General features: G+C 33.5%; 1 protein-coding gene across 1 annotated transcript; it reads left to right on the top strand.

Moving 5' to 3' along the window:
• Nucleotides 1-1,788: 1,788 nt before the first annotated feature.
• LOC122007917 lies at nucleotides 1,789-10,048 on the top strand. The gene is made up of 13 exons (XM_042563456.1): nucleotides 1,789-2,110; nucleotides 2,368-2,484; nucleotides 3,930-3,994; nucleotides 4,575-4,680; nucleotides 4,772-4,840; nucleotides 5,062-5,121; nucleotides 5,249-5,378; nucleotides 5,458-5,651; nucleotides 5,765-5,946; nucleotides 6,216-6,340; nucleotides 6,601-6,785; nucleotides 7,720-7,963; nucleotides 9,188-10,048. Exons 1-13 carry the CDS (start codon nucleotides 1,874-1,876, stop codon nucleotides 9,922-9,924), a joined length of 2,451 nt encoding a protein of 816 aa, XP_042419390.1. The 5' UTR covers nucleotides 1,789-1,873; the 3' UTR covers nucleotides 9,925-10,048.
• Nucleotides 10,049-17,140: the final 7,092 nt, after the last annotated feature.

Below are 17,140 nucleotides of genomic sequence, written 5' to 3'. Positions count from 1 at the left end.
TGTGTGATAATATTGGAGCAACTTATCTTGCGGCAAATCCTGTTTTTCATGCTCGTACCAAGCATGTAAAGATTGATTTTCATTTTGTTCGCGAGCATGTGACGAGTCGACAACTTTCAGTTTCTTACATCTCTACATAATATCAAATTGCTGATATATTTACGAAGTCATTATCTAGACAATGTTTCACCAAGTTAACACTCAAATTCAACGTTCAGACACTCCCGTTGAGTTTGTCGGGTAATGACAATAATGGAAAATAATCTCTGATTGATTTCGATAAATTAGAATTTATTATATTTGATATCACAATCAAAATCAACATAAATAAAATAGTAAAAATAATATTTCTAAGACTATTATATTACTATATTTATAATTATTATGATTATATGTTATATTTAATCTTTTCATTATTATTTTGAACAACTTCTATAAATAAATTTATTTACTTTAATAATACAATTATCAAAGAATTTTATGTTATTTTTTACTTTACCTATTAATTTCTTCATAAAGCTTCCGTTAGCTCTGCTGCTAGCTAGATCCAAGAAAGAAACTAGCTATATCTTATGAAACTAACAAAAATGGATGCCAAAGGTGATCGTGTTGGACAATGAGCCTTCTGTAAGACCATGGCTAAATTGAATTTTAACACGATGCGAAAGAGGAGGAATATGGAAAAGAAATTAAAAAAATATGATTGTATTTTGATACTTATTAAAAATATGATTGTATTTTAACACAATGCGAAAGAGGAGGTATTTGGAAATGAAATTTTAAAAATATGTATTTTGATACTTATTAAAAATAATTAAGTTATTTTGAAAAAGTAAAAATTTGGGGGTATTTTGAAATTTTGTTCAAATTTTCTCAGCAGTAGTAGACGCAAAGTGTTTGTGTCCGTGTTCATAAAAATATCAGATAAAAAATAATCAAATAAAATTAGAAAAATTATATTTGTCTAAATAAATTTTTATTATCATTTAGATATAAATTTATTATCATATTAAACTAAATAATTATTAAAATATTTGCATATAAACAATTGTTAAAATTCATTACCGTATTGAAATCGGAAACGAAAGAATTTTTTATTTTTAGTTATACATATAACCATATAAGTATATTATCTCGGTATTTTCTTCTTAAATTTTAAATATTTTTTAATGGATTTGTTTTTTAGATACTATTATAATTATTTTTAGTTGACCATATTAATCTTTTAGAAATAAATATGAATAAACAAAGGAGTTTGTTATTTTTGTTACGATGGAAAAAGAGACCCTATATTGAGAAAACATTAAAACACAATCTCAAAATAAGTTTTATTTCTAGCTTCTCTTTTTTACTGGATTAATTTATTGTCTTTATAATAGTTTTGATTAAAAATTTTATAATGTGAATTAGTATTAATTAAAATTACTACATCGCGGAACCGTTATAGTAATTTTGACCATAATGATTATAATATAAATAATTTAGATATAATATTAAATTAGTTTTAAATTAAAATAATTTTAATCAATATTAAAAGTTTTAGTTAATATTAAAGTATGTAAAAAATACACAAATTCAGAATATTTATTAAAAACAAAATTTTTGAATTAAATAAGCTCAATCAAATATCATTAACACCAATTCAGTTATTTAAATATGTAATTAATGGCTCTTGATAGGTGCAGTCGTATAGATTTTGAGATTAATTTTATTGGGTGTTCTTCCCGGGTTCGTACAATTGGTACCAGGTATTTGTTTAATAGGTCTTCGTATGTAAAACTTCTCTGTGATCTATGTAAAGGTCTGAGCCCTTCCTTCCGCCGCTCCTCTATTCTGCCGCTTCTAATTCTCTCTTCCCGACGCGATAGAGAACATGAAGACCTCCCAGAAACTTTACTTGCTCCAACTTCTGGTGAGGGATTGCCTACCCGAGGAGAGCGGCCCTACTCCGGTCCTCTCGGACCTCTCCTTCATCATCTCCAAGATCAAGACTGTCGACCTACTCTCCGAGCGACTCCCCAATCCCTCCAATACGAAGCTGGTGGAGGCGTGGCGAGCCGCCATGGATGCCTGGTTAGAACGCGTCATCTCGTTGACATCTAGTAAAATGGTATCGCATTGCACTCGTGCTCACAGTTTAATATCTAGTCGAGAGTATTATATGATTAAAAGTTTCGTCCTTTCGAAAGATTTTACTAAATTCATGGCCTATCTTAACTTTAATTTCGCTATGTAGATGGGTATTAATAGCAACTTTGGTCAGGTCTTTTGTTGTTTAGATTGATTTTCATAATTAAAAATTTGATTGTTCATGTAATAGGATATTGAATAGCAACTCATTTTCTTCATATTTTTGAGTTGTTGTAGCCAGACAAATGTTGGGTGGGCGTAAGCTTGCTAGGTGTGACTTGTGGAAAGTGCAGCTCTGCCCGTTTCATTACTTCTTATTCTGTTTGGTTCCAGAAGCTATTGTCAATTATTCAGGTATTGATTAGTGACACCTATTGTGATTTACATTGTTGACATTATTTCTCACTGATCTTTGGAGATCTTATTTTTTTACTTGCCAGTGTAAATCTTAAAGATACTTGATTTTAATAAGTTCATCCATCTGTTTCAAATATGTAACTTGACTCTTTCTGCAAATAAAGGATGCATATAAAATTTTAAATAACCTATAGCCTCATATGCACGGTGCAAACTAGCAATTTGTGTCTTATTGTAACTTAGTACACCATTTTTTGTCAATATTGTATTCTGTATATAAAATTTGCACGTTTTTATATTTTTTAAAAAATACTTCTATTATAAATAAGATAATATGATATGAATGTTGTTTTCAAAAATTCATTTCTTTGATTAATATGTGAAATCAGGTTGCTTAGTATATTTCTTTTGTAATTGTGCCACTTTCAGGGGTTTGTCTATGTAATTCGTGTTTCAAGTCACATCGTGTTATGAGATTGTATGGTGTGACCAATATTGTTAGTCCACTGATGCAAGATGACTTAAGAGACTATGCAAATAAACTTAGTCGCATTCCTTTTTATGCAAAAGGTTACACGCTAACCCCGGACGCCCCACACAGTCTGACCCACAGTCATATTTCCGTCGGGAATCGACCCTTGCCCATTTATGCTAATCCACTATGTGGTTAGCAACTCAGCTATGCCCTGGGGTAACTTAGTCGCATTCCTTGAAGTATAATATGTATTAAGAAATCATAAATTAACAGATAAACACTATGGTGATGGGTTGTATAGCAACTTAAAAGTACTGTCATTAAGCTCTTCATGCTATTGAAAGAGCTTTAATGGATTTAACCACGAGGATCTTCATGTTAAATTTTATTCACTATTGCTTCATTAACAACACAAGTTGCATATTGGGCAAATCATTATTTCTCGCTTCTGTACTTCTTAGTGAAGTCCAGGTTGAAATTATCGACTATAATTGATAGCCTCTTCAAAATGCTGACTTGTCAAAATCACAGAATATATAAATTTGGTGTAGACAAGGTCACCATTATGTTGCTGAATCATAAACTTTCAATTATTCAGTCTACTAAGTCTATGTATACATTAATTGTTTATCTAAACTTGATTGAATTGTATAATTCAAATTTAATATTTAATGTTACTCACAGCTACTTCGTATACTGAAGATAATTTGCACGTAAATCTCTAGGCGTTTCCTTTCCGGTCTGGGCATTATGTTTGAAATTCTGTCTTTAATACTGGATATCAGAGTTATTGATTTCCTTTCTTGGAAATGGGTCTGTAGTCCCTTGTTTTAACATACAACAGTTCTATTGTATATGCAATGTTTCATAGAAGAGAGGGCATGCTATCATTCAGATTGTAAATGAGAACATGTTATCTGATATCATAATTTTTATTTCACTGATCAAAATTGTTTGTTGTTTCCAGCTACCACCCAACTCCAGTTTTGTAAGAGTGGCAGTTTGTACTTCATTATCTGATCTTTTCACCAGGTTCATTGACGTGATTTCTTTTTTTTTTATAGTCAAACATTGCCCACCTTTTTGCTCTTACTACCAACTGATCTTGTTAATTTAATTAATTCAATTTATTTCTTTTATTATGGGTTATCTTTGAATGCCTTGGCGCATTGCCTCATCTACCATGAATCATCAGATATGCATAAAGACCAGAATCCATTTCTTTGTCAATGTGGATTGTGTTAATTGCTGCTTTTATTTTCTGTTTGGATTTGGCAGAGCACATTGTTGTATCCATTGCTGTGTTGTACATAAGCCAACAACAATGGGTGATATTCTCTATCGTAACAGGAGAGGTTTTTGAAATTGTCTTAGCATAATTACTTGCATCTTCATTCCTTGATAAATATAATTGCCTGTTTTAATTTGTTTCAAAGTAGCAATATTACACTCTGTTGATGTTTAAATTAGTTCATTTATGCGGTGAGCTTGCTATGCTTTGTTTTCATAATTCTCAACAGGTTTCTTTATTATATTAATGCAAGATTTACGCTATTAACTCTTAAATGTGATTTCTTTCTTTTCTTGAAAGTAACATCTGTTGTGAAACTAGGTTGGCTCTTTTTTCAAACTTGAAGAAAGTTGGAATAGCTTTTGCTGGGAAGGTTATACCACCAATTATCAAGTTGTTGAATGAGAATGGATCAGATGTTGTATTGGTCAGATTCATCCCCAGGAGATCATAGTTTTCTTGTCTCCAGCTAATTGGTGATGTGATGATTAATTAGTTTGTTATCTTCCTCCTTGCAGGAAGGGGTTCTTACTTTGTTATGCACCATTCTGAAGTTATTTCCTTCCTTGCATGGGCTCTATGACAATGTGGGTTTCTTTTCTTGCTTTGTTTTCTGCTTAATATGGATGAACTTTCATACTCCACTGGATAGATGAGCATGCTATGCTTGTGGAAGCACAACATTAATTTGAATGCTAATATTTCATGTGCATCTTGTAAATTTAGGGAAATTAGATATGCATGCAACTTAATTGATGCATCAAAAAGAACATGTATGAAATGATGATTTAAGGTGATACTATCTCAGGTTCAGGCTGCTCTTGTCGCAAAGATTGTGCCATCAAGTTCTAATGCAGATTTATCAAAGGTAAGTGGTGGTTGTGTTAACCATATTGGTATTATTTTTTTTTGCATTATTGGCATTATTTCCTTTTCGTCTTTTATTCTATTAAACTCGTCGTTTCTTTGCTTACTTTTGTTATTTGCTTTCCCAGAAAATAGCGAATTGTTTGGCACTTCTCCCTATGGCAAAAATCGATGAAGATAGTTGGTCTCTCATGATGCAGCAGATTATCATGGAGATAGATATTCTTTTGAATTATAGCTTGCAAGGACTAGAAGGAGGTACACAAATCAAATACCTTTTTTCTACTTTTTTAAATAAATTTTATAATAACAAAAATAATTAAATATATTTGGGCAGAAATGAGAAGTTCTTCAATTGTGAGATTGTTGATTCCACCAGGAAGGCACCCCCCTTCCCGATTGGGCATACTGTCATCATTGAATAAAGTTTCAGAGCAATCAACAAAAAGATTTCTCAAATTGGTAGTCCCTACAATTGTCACTCTTATGCAGTGTTGCTGCATGATGCTTACCAATCCTTATCCTATTCAGGTTCAATACATGCACATTATAGCTTAACCCCTTGTATATGGATTTTTTTAATGGGTCAATAAGATATTTCATAAGATAATAATGTTATTACCATTGTTCTTATTATATCATAGGTTATTGTTCCTATTTCCCCCTTAGTTGCACTGGTTCAGAGAGTGCTTATGGTAGATGGCTCATCACATGTTTCTTTAACTGGATTCACAACCATCATTGATAAAGATCTTGTATGCCATGATCCAACATTACACTTGGGTGGCATGGATCTTTTGATTGCTCTTATAGAAGGAGTTAAGAGGTGAGACCCAATTCTATTGCTCTGTCGTTTGTTTGCTATATTTCCATTATGGAATTGACCAAGTTTATGTTCATTCAGTTTGTATACTGCATTTGAAGTTCTTGTAGAAAATGTCATTAATTTGTTCTGTGGTAACTTCTAAATGTAGAGTTTAGCTCATCTTTCCATTAAGTTTGTGGTGTTATGGATATAATAAGTTTAACAGCTTGTCCTTATTATAATAATATTTTCTGGAATTTTCTCTCTCTAATTTTGACATTTAACTACAGTCAACTCATACCACATGCTGCCACTATTGCACGAATTCTGATGGAGTATTCCAAGAGAGAGATATTGCCATCTCAAAGGATAAAATTGTATTCTGTGGAGTCTTTGCTGTTCTCCATGGGAGCTGGTAAGTAGCTTCCATTCATACTGGTGTTGTTTGTATGTTTTACATGATAAAATTAAAGCTGGAGTAAATCTGTATTAGCTGATGAAACTAATTGTGAATTTATATTACAACAATGGTACTTTTCTACTACTGTGAATTTACACTTGCATATACATTCTCGTGTGAAAATTTTTAAGTGCATGTTGTATGGTAGTGGATTGTTCATTTCCTTATGATCAGATTAAATTTTTTACTAATTTGCAAGTTTTGATCTTAATCAGGAATAACTTTGTATCTTGCTCAAGAGCTAATCAATAATGCTTCAGCTGATTTGAATGATCACTCGGGAAGCAATACATATATATCATATCAGCACTTGTCAATAGAATTTGATCAAGCTATGACACAAAACGACCTTTCTATTAAAACAGCTGCACTTAAGGCATTGGAAGCTCTTCTTATTGCAGTACGCCCTTTACTCTTACCTTAATTTGCATTGACATATTTAACATAATATAGTGAAATCCTGATGCAACTAATCCAAGTTTCCATTTCCTAAGTGCATTAACAAATCATTTCTTCATGTCATTATTTACTAAGTAGTTTCTCAGAATTACATCGAATATTTTTTGTTCTCTTTATTTTTGATTGAATCATGTATCATGCTATAATTCATGAAGTATAGTGCAAACAAATAAAAAAGGTTCCAGTTGATCAACTGCAAATAGTATGATTTATTTAAAGAGGATTGATGAATTTTACATTTGATTAGGAGTGAGTATTCGATTAAAACTGAATCGAACTTAATCATATCAATTTTTTTTGAACTAATCAAACTGAAAATATCTATTAATTCAATCGAAAATCGAATTAACTGAATTTTTCTAATTAGGGTCTAAAAACTTGGTTCGGTTTAACAAAAATTAGGTTTCAATCTAAAAATTAGGGTTTAAAATTTAAGTCAGTCTAAAAATTTAGTTTTTGGTTTATTTAGTTTAACTGAATAAGTAAGTTTAAAACTGAACCTGAACTGAATTAATTGATTTTTTTAGAAAAAAAGAAATTGAAATTATGAAAAAATCGATCTGAATTTTTAAATTTGATTGGTTTGGTCGATTTATTATGTTTAACTGATTTTTTGCTCGGCCCTACATTTGATATGCATTTTGCATAATCCTTGGATGTCTTTTGGACCAAAAGAAATATATCAACTTTTTGTCCAAAGAGAACAAGTTGTATTCTACCATAGTTCACTTTGTGATATTTTTTTACCTTGTGCTTATTTGTGGGATAGTAGTTCCATATTTATGTTAATCTATATAATGTTTTTCCTTCGGCACCAATTCAAACCAAGTCATTGAAATTTTCCATTGACTTATATCATAATCTGGATTTTGTAGGGTGGTCCTTTGAAATCAAAAGCTTGGCGATCAGACACGGATTTTTTGTTGATAGCTGTAGCAAGAAATGCCTTTGATATGAGATGGGCTAACGGGGGGAATTCTTCAACTGTGGAACCTGAATCAACCACCTCCAGACTTGATTTTCTGCTTACGGCATTGTCTGCTCTATTAATATCTTTAAAATCTACGTCACATGTTCGCCCTCCTCACTTATGTGAAGCGCTTGAGATTTTTCACAGAGGTAAACTAATTAATTATGCTTTCAATTTCATTTAGCATCAAAACATGGGAGGAATATGGAAGTGGAAGTTAATAATGCAAGTAGAAGAATAAACACAACATTACGATGATACTAATATGGGATTAACAATAATGGAGAGGGTAAGGAAAAATTAATTTGGGTCATCGTGCATCGAACGTGGGCCAATGAAAAGAAGTTCTAATTTTTGGTCTCGTCTAATGACCACTCATGCCAGCTGCATGAAGTAGCTTCCTGTGCTCTTGCCACTGCACCTTCATGGACAATTGCGCTGATGAACCATAGTAACAACCCATTCCTCCTCCACAACATTGTCGTCATAGCTCCTCTTAAAGACTGAGTCTATGTTGTTAGTTCAGTAATAAGTAGCAACAAATAACCTCTAAGAACATGGATTATAGTTGCAATTGTCCTCGGAGGGGTGGACGGTGGAAATATGTGAAGTTTTTGCTGGTAGCGAACCTGACAATGGACGCTAGAGGCAGCGTTGGTAGGCAATGAGTCCTCATGCAATCCATGGCTAAATTGATTTTTAACACCCTCTTTATGAGGAGACATTTTGAAATGAAATTAAAACATATGATTACATTTTGACAATATTAAAAAAAAAAAATTGAGACATTTTGAAAAAGTAAAACCTCGGAGGCATTTTTCTTAGCACTCATAAATGCAAAGTGTTTGTGGGCGTATACTAATCCAATGAAGTTAACATATGTTATACGGATTGCAATTATGCAGTCAAATCGAAAAAATCGAACGAATTGTTTTATTTCAAAAATTCGATTTGATAAATTTGGTATTTAGGATTTATGGTTTAGGATTTATTTTTAAAATTATTGGTCGGTTCGATTTTGATTTTCGGATTAAAAAATTCAGCTAACCGAATTAACCAAATTATTAAAAAAAAATTGAGTTTTATTTATTAGGCTTTATATATAATTTATAATATTTGTATAATTTTTTTTATTTTAACATATCAAATTTCAATTATTAATTTTGTATATATTTTTTTATTATCTTTTAAAGCAATTCAATTAATTAGTGTTAACCAAAATAATCTATTTTGAATTCGGTTTGGTTAATTCAGTTTTAGTAAAACTTTAGTTTGGTTCAGTTAACTAAAATTAAATCGATTTTTGATTAATTCAGTTTGATTATTAACCGAATACTTATTATATACATCTTCTTATGCACATGTTTTTACAGGAAAATTGGAAGGTGGAGCAGTACTTGCTGCAATATGTGGTGTTGCACTACTGGACTTGGAAAATCTTATCCATCCTCGAGCACTTCCTCTAATAAATACTGAAGATTCAATTCTTAAAGCTTGCAAACAGAGATACCACGGAAATACATTTTACGGTGGTTATCCAAATTCGGAGACATCTACTTTTCCAATAGGTAATATAGGTGCAACAAATAATATGGATGATAACAACAATGACGAGGATGAATTGTTGAATGGCTGGCTGCGCTCTGATAAAAACACTAATGGAGAACCATCAAGGAAATATGTAGCAGGCACAAATGGCCCAAGCAAAGATATAGATATGGATGGGCCAAGCAAAGTAGAAGATGTCAATGTCCAAACTATTGTTACAGGTGGCGAAAATAAAGCTTCTGATGAAAGTGATGTAGCTGTCCATGTTGTACCAATGGAAACTGACAACAATAATCTAATGGTGTCTAACATTATAAATGGTGAACACCCCAGTAGTTCAGGAGCTCCAGAGATACTAGGAAGAGTTTTTGAAAATACTATTATGGTTGATACTTGGAAAAGCTTGGATGTTCCTGACATGGGAAAACAACTCCAAATAGGGACAGCGTCAACTGAAAATGTCCGTGATAAGCAAAGAGAACTAGCTCCTATGTATGATTCTGATTCAATTTCACTTGATTCACTACCTGGTATTGTTGATGCTGATCCAGATTCTGAGTAGTTAATAATACCATCGGAATTAGTTTGCTTCATGATAACTTATCCTTCGTCTTCCTGAGTCAATCTTTAAGCAAGAGGTTTGAAGATCTAGCTACAATGCCGAATCTATATGGGATCTCCTTAAACTTAAATCAAAAGTGCTGTTAACGTTAAATCTTCCAAAGAATCAATTATGGGGGCTGGTTGTTGATAATTCTTTTGCTGTGTGTTATATTCTTTGTTTGCACTGTTTGTAAAAAAAAAAAGTTTAAACCTGTCGATTTTATTGCTCAAACATATGTACTAATACATTTTAGTCTTTTTGATCCCATTGTTATTTAGAAGATTTAACTATATAATTTCTGCCATATGTCTGTATGTACATTTAGAGAAATGATTTACTGTTTCCTTTATATATATTTATTGTGGTTTATTGTCATTTTCATTATATACTAACGATTGTGCTCACACGATGTGGGTGTAATATAATATATAAATACATGTAAATTTTGTAAGAATAAATATTACACTTAATCTTAGCTAAAAGATTGTCTATAAATTGAATAAGAGTATGCCAGATTCATGCAATAGCGCAATGCAAGGGTGACGTTAACGATTGTGCACATATGTTGCGTGGGTAATATAATACATGAATACACGTAAATTTTATAAGAACAAATATTATACTTAATCTTAGCCAAAAAATAGCCTAAAATTGGATAAGGGTGCACCAAACCCATGTAACAGTGCAATGTAAGGGCAACGCTAGCAATTGTGCACATACGTTACGTGTGTAATATAATACATGAATACACGTAAATTTTATAAGAATAAATACTACACTTAATCTTAGCTAAAAGACCACCCATAAATTAAATAAGGGTGTAATAGTGCAATGCAAGGGTAATGGACTCACCCTTATAAAAATTAATTTAATATATCATATTTGATCTTAGCTAAAAAAATCGAGAAAAATATGTTTTTTAATGTCGTTGGCCCAAGGTATTTATAGAAGTTTATTTGCACACAGTGTTGTCAATTCTAAGATGTGGGACTAAAGAAAATCTAAATTCCTAATTGATTAATGAGAATATTCTCGATAATGCGTCGCAGCTGAATCTTAAATTCTAGATCCCTGATTGATTAATGAGAAAAATTTCTAATAATACACCGCAGCTGAGTTTTGAACTCTAAATCCTTGATTGATTAATGAGAAAAAATTCTCAATAATACACCGCAGCTGAGTTTTGAACTCTAGATCCTTGATTGATCACTACAAAAATTTCCTGGTTTACCAACGGGAATATCCGTCGGAATTCCGTTATTAAATCCTTATCCCGACAGATTTCCGACGGGAAACCATCGGTTGCAAGAATATACATCGGAGTCTTATTTTCCGACGGAAATATAACTTCCGTCGGTAAATCACCGACGGAATTATAATTCCGTCGGTAAACCCCGCCGAAAACACTATACAGCTGCCACCAGATTCTCCGACAGAAATTATTTTTCCGTCGGTGATTTACCGACGGAAGTTATATTTCCATCGGGGTCAAGTTGGGATCATGGACGAAACTGGTCATCCGTATCGACAATTACCGACGGAATTGTGATTTCTATCGGTAATTACCGACGGAAATCGAAGTTCCGTCGGTAGTTACCGACAAAAACCGGAATTCCGTAGGTAAGTGGCGATACACAATACCGACGGAATAGGTATTCCGTCGATATTCCGTCAGAAAATTAAAAAAAAAATGACAACACCCAATTGTATTCAAATTCAACCGTGTTTACAAATTGCATATCCATATAAACTCATCACAATCGATGGTATTCATACATATAAACATCATGTTATACAATCCATACACACAATCATATTTTACATATACTAACAATTCATACAATCACAGTTTACAAATCATAACAATCCATACATACATACAAACAAACTAACACAATTCATACACACAATCATATATCAAAAATAAACAAATAGTATTGTGAATAAAAAACATATAGAAACAAACACAATATAAACAAAACATCCATATATAGATCAAAATATTTTCATGCTCAAATATATAAATTCATACCATGATAACAAATACTCCAAAAATAACTAATAGTATAAAATCCTGCTAAAAGTAAAATATAATAAATTATGATCAGATTGATGTATAATTCAAAATATTATACATATGTATAATGAAGTTTACATGTAAAAAATAAATACCTAGATAGAAAGAAGATGATGATGATGATGATCGTGCTGAATATGTACACCCTGACGCCTGAAATATATAATAATATAATATTTAGAAATAAGCAGATTAGAATAAAACAATCAAATATATTTTGCATGTAACTTGTGTTGGGATCTAGCGTGCCTAAGGCGCGGAAACGCAGCGGAAAAATTACTGGATCCTCTTATCCAGCGGATCCATGCGAACAAGCCTTGTCTTCGTTTGTCTCACAAACTCAACAAGATGGAGAAGGAAACACACAAGGTTGTGCTAGCAACCTCAAATGTATGTTTCGACCAAGTAAAGGGAAGGAGGAAGAAGAAGATCAAGGGGACTTTTCACCTTCTCAAGCAATGAAAAACTTACGAAAAATATCATCTAAATGATATTTATAACCATCTCATGGAATATCAAGAGTCTCCACCCTTTCAACTTCTAATCAAATGACTCAAAATCAACCATTCAATCCAATTGTTGAATTTTGACCATTCAACTTCCTTGGTGAACACAAGTTCACCCAATGAGTTTAACCCATTGATTCCCATGTAATTGGACTCAATCCAACAATTGGATCCATTTGAGTCTAACTCAATGAATCTAATTCGGATTATACTTAATCCAATAAGTGGGTTCATTCGAGTCTAACTCAACGATTAATCCAAAAAGCCTAATCATCTCATGATTGACTCTTAGGGCTAATTACTAACAACTTGTATGATAAATAAAAATTTAAATTGTAGTTGAACAAACCTCAAAACATGCTAATCACCACGGTCTGATGAGTCTTGAGTCTCCTGTGACTCAAAAGCATGTGGTGTCTGGGTGGGGGCGAAATTGCCACTATCGCTTGCATACGGGCAAAGAGAGCATCATTATCCGTATCATGCTTAGCTCTGATCCGATCCTGCTCAGCCCTCCTCTGCTCCTCATCAATCCTCCTCCTCTTCTCAGCGGCCCTCCACTGGTCCATAGAAGACATCCTCTCATCCATTGACTCCAGTTGAGTGCGCAGTTCTTCATTTTCGAGTCTTAAAACTGCATCTCACTAGAGGAAGAGGAACTAGCACAACTCCTAAGAGTCCTCAAATGATCAAATGTCACTTTGGTCGAGGAGGCAAGGTCGTAGAGGATGAAGTTTTTTGTCCTTCCATCGACAACATCATAATATATCTCATTTAGCGCGTCGGTGAATAGAGACTGTGACTCCTCCCCCTCTGATGGTGGCTGAGAGGCCTGAGCCACTCTTTCTTTCATTTGCTCCTATGTGAAAAATTATAATATTGATCAATATTTAATTTGATAACGATTATTAAAGTTAATCAAAATAGAAATGAACAAATGTAATAAAGTTAATAATCTTACGTGCAGGGCCCGAGATCGAGAATTGACAAATGACACATCTTTCTTCTTATGAGTATTCAGAAAGACCTCCATGCATGTGGACTGTTCAGCAAGATCATGTTCTTGCATACACAAATAATTTAGGACATAATTATACATACTAGTGTGATAATAAAATCAAAATTTGTTAGAAAGTATAATTTTAAATTAAATTACCAAATCCATAGCATGTTTAATAATAGATTTCGATGCAGAGACGGATCCAAAAAAAGTGAATGGGCTGGGCTTTGAATATGAAAAGACCTAAGCAAATAAAAAAAATTGTAAAAAAATATATATAATAATAAATTTAATAGTAAAAAAGTATATTTTACAATAAATAATAAAATTTTATTTCAAAAATATTTTTATATTTTATTAGAAAATATATTTATTTTTTTAAATATTAAAAAAATTGATAATGTTTGTTCATATTAAATTAATTTTAAATGTCTAAGATTTTCAACAACGGCGTTCAATCATTTAATTATATTTAATTTTTTAAATATCAAAATGCTGATTTGTATTTAATTATCTATATTCTTCCACTTAATCGGCTACAAAGCAATTGGAGAGAAAATAAAAATAAAAAGATTAATTTGACAAGATGCCCCTCCCATTATTAATGTTACACAAGCATAATTAATGCCATCAGGCTGTTAGATGCTTTGTCACCAATTATATTAATCTTTTAACTAGAAAATATAATTTAATTATGACAGGCAGCATTTGAAATGAGACATTCATTTTTTTTAACTATCTAATAGTCGTAAAAAAAAACGGGGCGTTACGTCCGAAGCGATGCTCTCATCGCCGTCGCTTCTATCAACCTAATTAATGCTCTCTATGACAAAGGTCGACAGCGCATCTGCTTTGAAGTTGCTTTCTTCAGCAAGCTTCTATCCTTAGCTTTCGACGGCTCCGAGAGCAATAGCGCCGACCAGCTCGGATCCGGAGACTCCCATGGGCCACGAGCACCGGCAGATGGACCCAACCAAATTCTTCTCCAGCGCAAAAGTGGTGGCAGGCGTGGCCAAGTCTGCCTTCGGGGGTGCCCCTGACAAGATCGACAAGTCTGCCACCGCCTGAGCGACCTCCGACTTGCTCGACACTATGTCTCACTATATGAAGATGGAAGTATGCGGAGCAAGCGGAGACCTATCTGAAATAGTATCGCACCACCGGTGGTTCCGCCGTCACAGTCCGAAAACGGAGGAAACTGCGGCGATGGATGAAAATGCAAGGGTTCTATTCTTAAGCAGGGCTGGGCTACAATCCATAACAGCTCATACGTAAATCCGTCTCTAGACGTATGCCGAGCGATTCCGATGTTCGGACCACTTGGTTCTGTATTTCTATTAGATCGAACATTTTCAGTATTTTCTTGCCATCTTTCTGCAGCACAGGTGACCGTCCATGCACTCCATGCCGTCTCCGAAACATACGCCAACCTAGTGTCATTTTTCCTTATATAATAGACGAGGTCTATGTAAAGTTTAGCATAATAACTATTTCATATAGTTTTGAATTGTTTTTCTTAGTTATTTTCTCATGTATATTTTTTCCGCAATCATAAGTTGAGATTTTAGTATATGAAAGGATAAATATATTATTGAATACTAAATATATTAATTTTACTTAATATGAATTCATTGTAATAAAATGTCATCTCCTTATCTACATGTCTCCATGTAGTACTAGTGGAATATACTCGCTCTTTAAACTTTGCAGTGATATAAGAGGCTACTCGGTGATCATCAGGAACAAATCTGTAAGAAAAAAATATGTATGGAAATTATTGAAGAAATAAATGAACTTGTATTACTAATAACAAAAAATGCATATCTATCTCTGACAACTCTAATAACCTTGTAATCACGGGGTGTTACTGTCTGCTGCTCACTCATAATAATATATTTGCAAAATAACATGTCATACATGTACTGGTAATAATATATCTACATAATATATCTACATAATAACATATATCTACAAACATGCATAACATTAACATTAGAATAATCAACTGCGACATTCATTGCATCATTAACCATTGATTGTATTCCAATATCATATGTTGATGAGTCAGACATATTAAAAGTTGTGTCAGATGATGAACCAACAGAAGGCACAATTAGTTCATACAAATAAGGTTCTCTGTGACAGTACCAATTGTAGTAATTTGACATAAAACCATTTTTACATATATGCATTTTTACAGTATCTTCATCACAGAAAGCACTATTTTGACATTTTTTATGATTGCATGGACACTTTAATTCGACACCATTCATATATTCTAGATCACTTTTAGCAAAGTTGATAAACTCTTCAACTTTAGCAATAAAATCATCTTTAATAAATCTATTTTCTAATTGATTGTATATCCAAGCTTTGTTCATAAACATTATCACCTAATGAGAATATAATTTAAAATATTATTAAACAAGCATCCCTTACACAAGTAATCTAAAGTATGCCAATAACTATGTACTAATAATCTAACTCAAGTTTTGATGAATGACAAAATAGGTTAAGTTAGTTTAATTGTGATCTAATACTTTGACCAAGTGTGCAGGAGAAATCCAGCTAGGTCGACAGGCCGACCAGATAGCTAGTGCGAAGTCCAGATAGGTCGACGGGCCGACCAGATATCTGGCACGAAGCCCTGCTAGGTCGACTGACCGACCGGATAGCTGGCACAAAGTCCAGACAAGTCGACAAGCTGATCGGATGTCTGGCACGAAGTCCAGTTAGGTTAAAGGGTCGACCGGATAGCTAGCACGAAGTCCAGACGGGTCGACGAGCTGACCGGACGTCTGGCAGGTAAGTGAAGGTAAGTTACTGGAGGGGAGTGACTGTGAGGACGCGTTCCCGGGAAGGAAACATTAGGTGACGATCAAACTTAGAACCATTTCGAAACTCTAAGTTGAGATCTTGACTAGATTCTGGTCTCGGTGAAACGGAATCTAATTACTACTCTATACTTTAACTGTGCTAACACTTTATTTTGCAGGATAGTATAATTTGCATTTGCTTCGGACTAACGTTTTCTTGCAGGAAGGAGGCTGCTAGAAAACAAGGGTCCGGGCGCTCGGAAGTGCAAGTTTTATTCGCAACGCACTTCGCCACGTGGAGCTTCATGGTTGGTTGGGTTACGTCACACTCCAGACGTCTGGAAGGGATCCAGGCACCCGGAGCCTCTTATATAAGGAGGGTGAAGGCTGAAGCAAAAGATAACTCACGACAAGATCTTCCATCGCTTCCTCTGCTCTGCTGTGCTCCTGACGCTGCGAAAGCTCTCCGACAAGTGTTGTTTTTCTTTCTTCTAAATTATTGTCGGTATTCTTTTTACTAGCATTTATGTACCTTACTTTTGTAATCAACTTTTCGAATTGCTAGTGGATTGCCCAACGAAAGCACTCGATGAGTGCGGGCCTTGGAGTAGGAGTCGACAAAGGCTCCGAACCAAGTAAAAATTACTTGTGTTAGTATTGTTCTATTTTGATGTTTTCCACTGCATACTTATGATAAATTTTAAATCGCTATTCATCTCCCCCTCTAGCGAATTCATCGATCCAACAAGTGGTATCAGAGCAGGTATGACTCTAA

The sequence above is a fragment of the Zingiber officinale genome, chromosome 8A (genome assembly GCF_018446385.1).
Source record: "Zingiber officinale cultivar Zhangliang chromosome 8A, Zo_v1.1, whole genome shotgun sequence".
NCBI lineage: Eukaryota > Viridiplantae > Streptophyta > Magnoliopsida > Zingiberales > Zingiberaceae > Zingiber > Zingiber officinale.
Note: the sequence above shows the minus strand (reverse complement) of the source record. Positions and strands in the feature narration are given on the sequence as shown.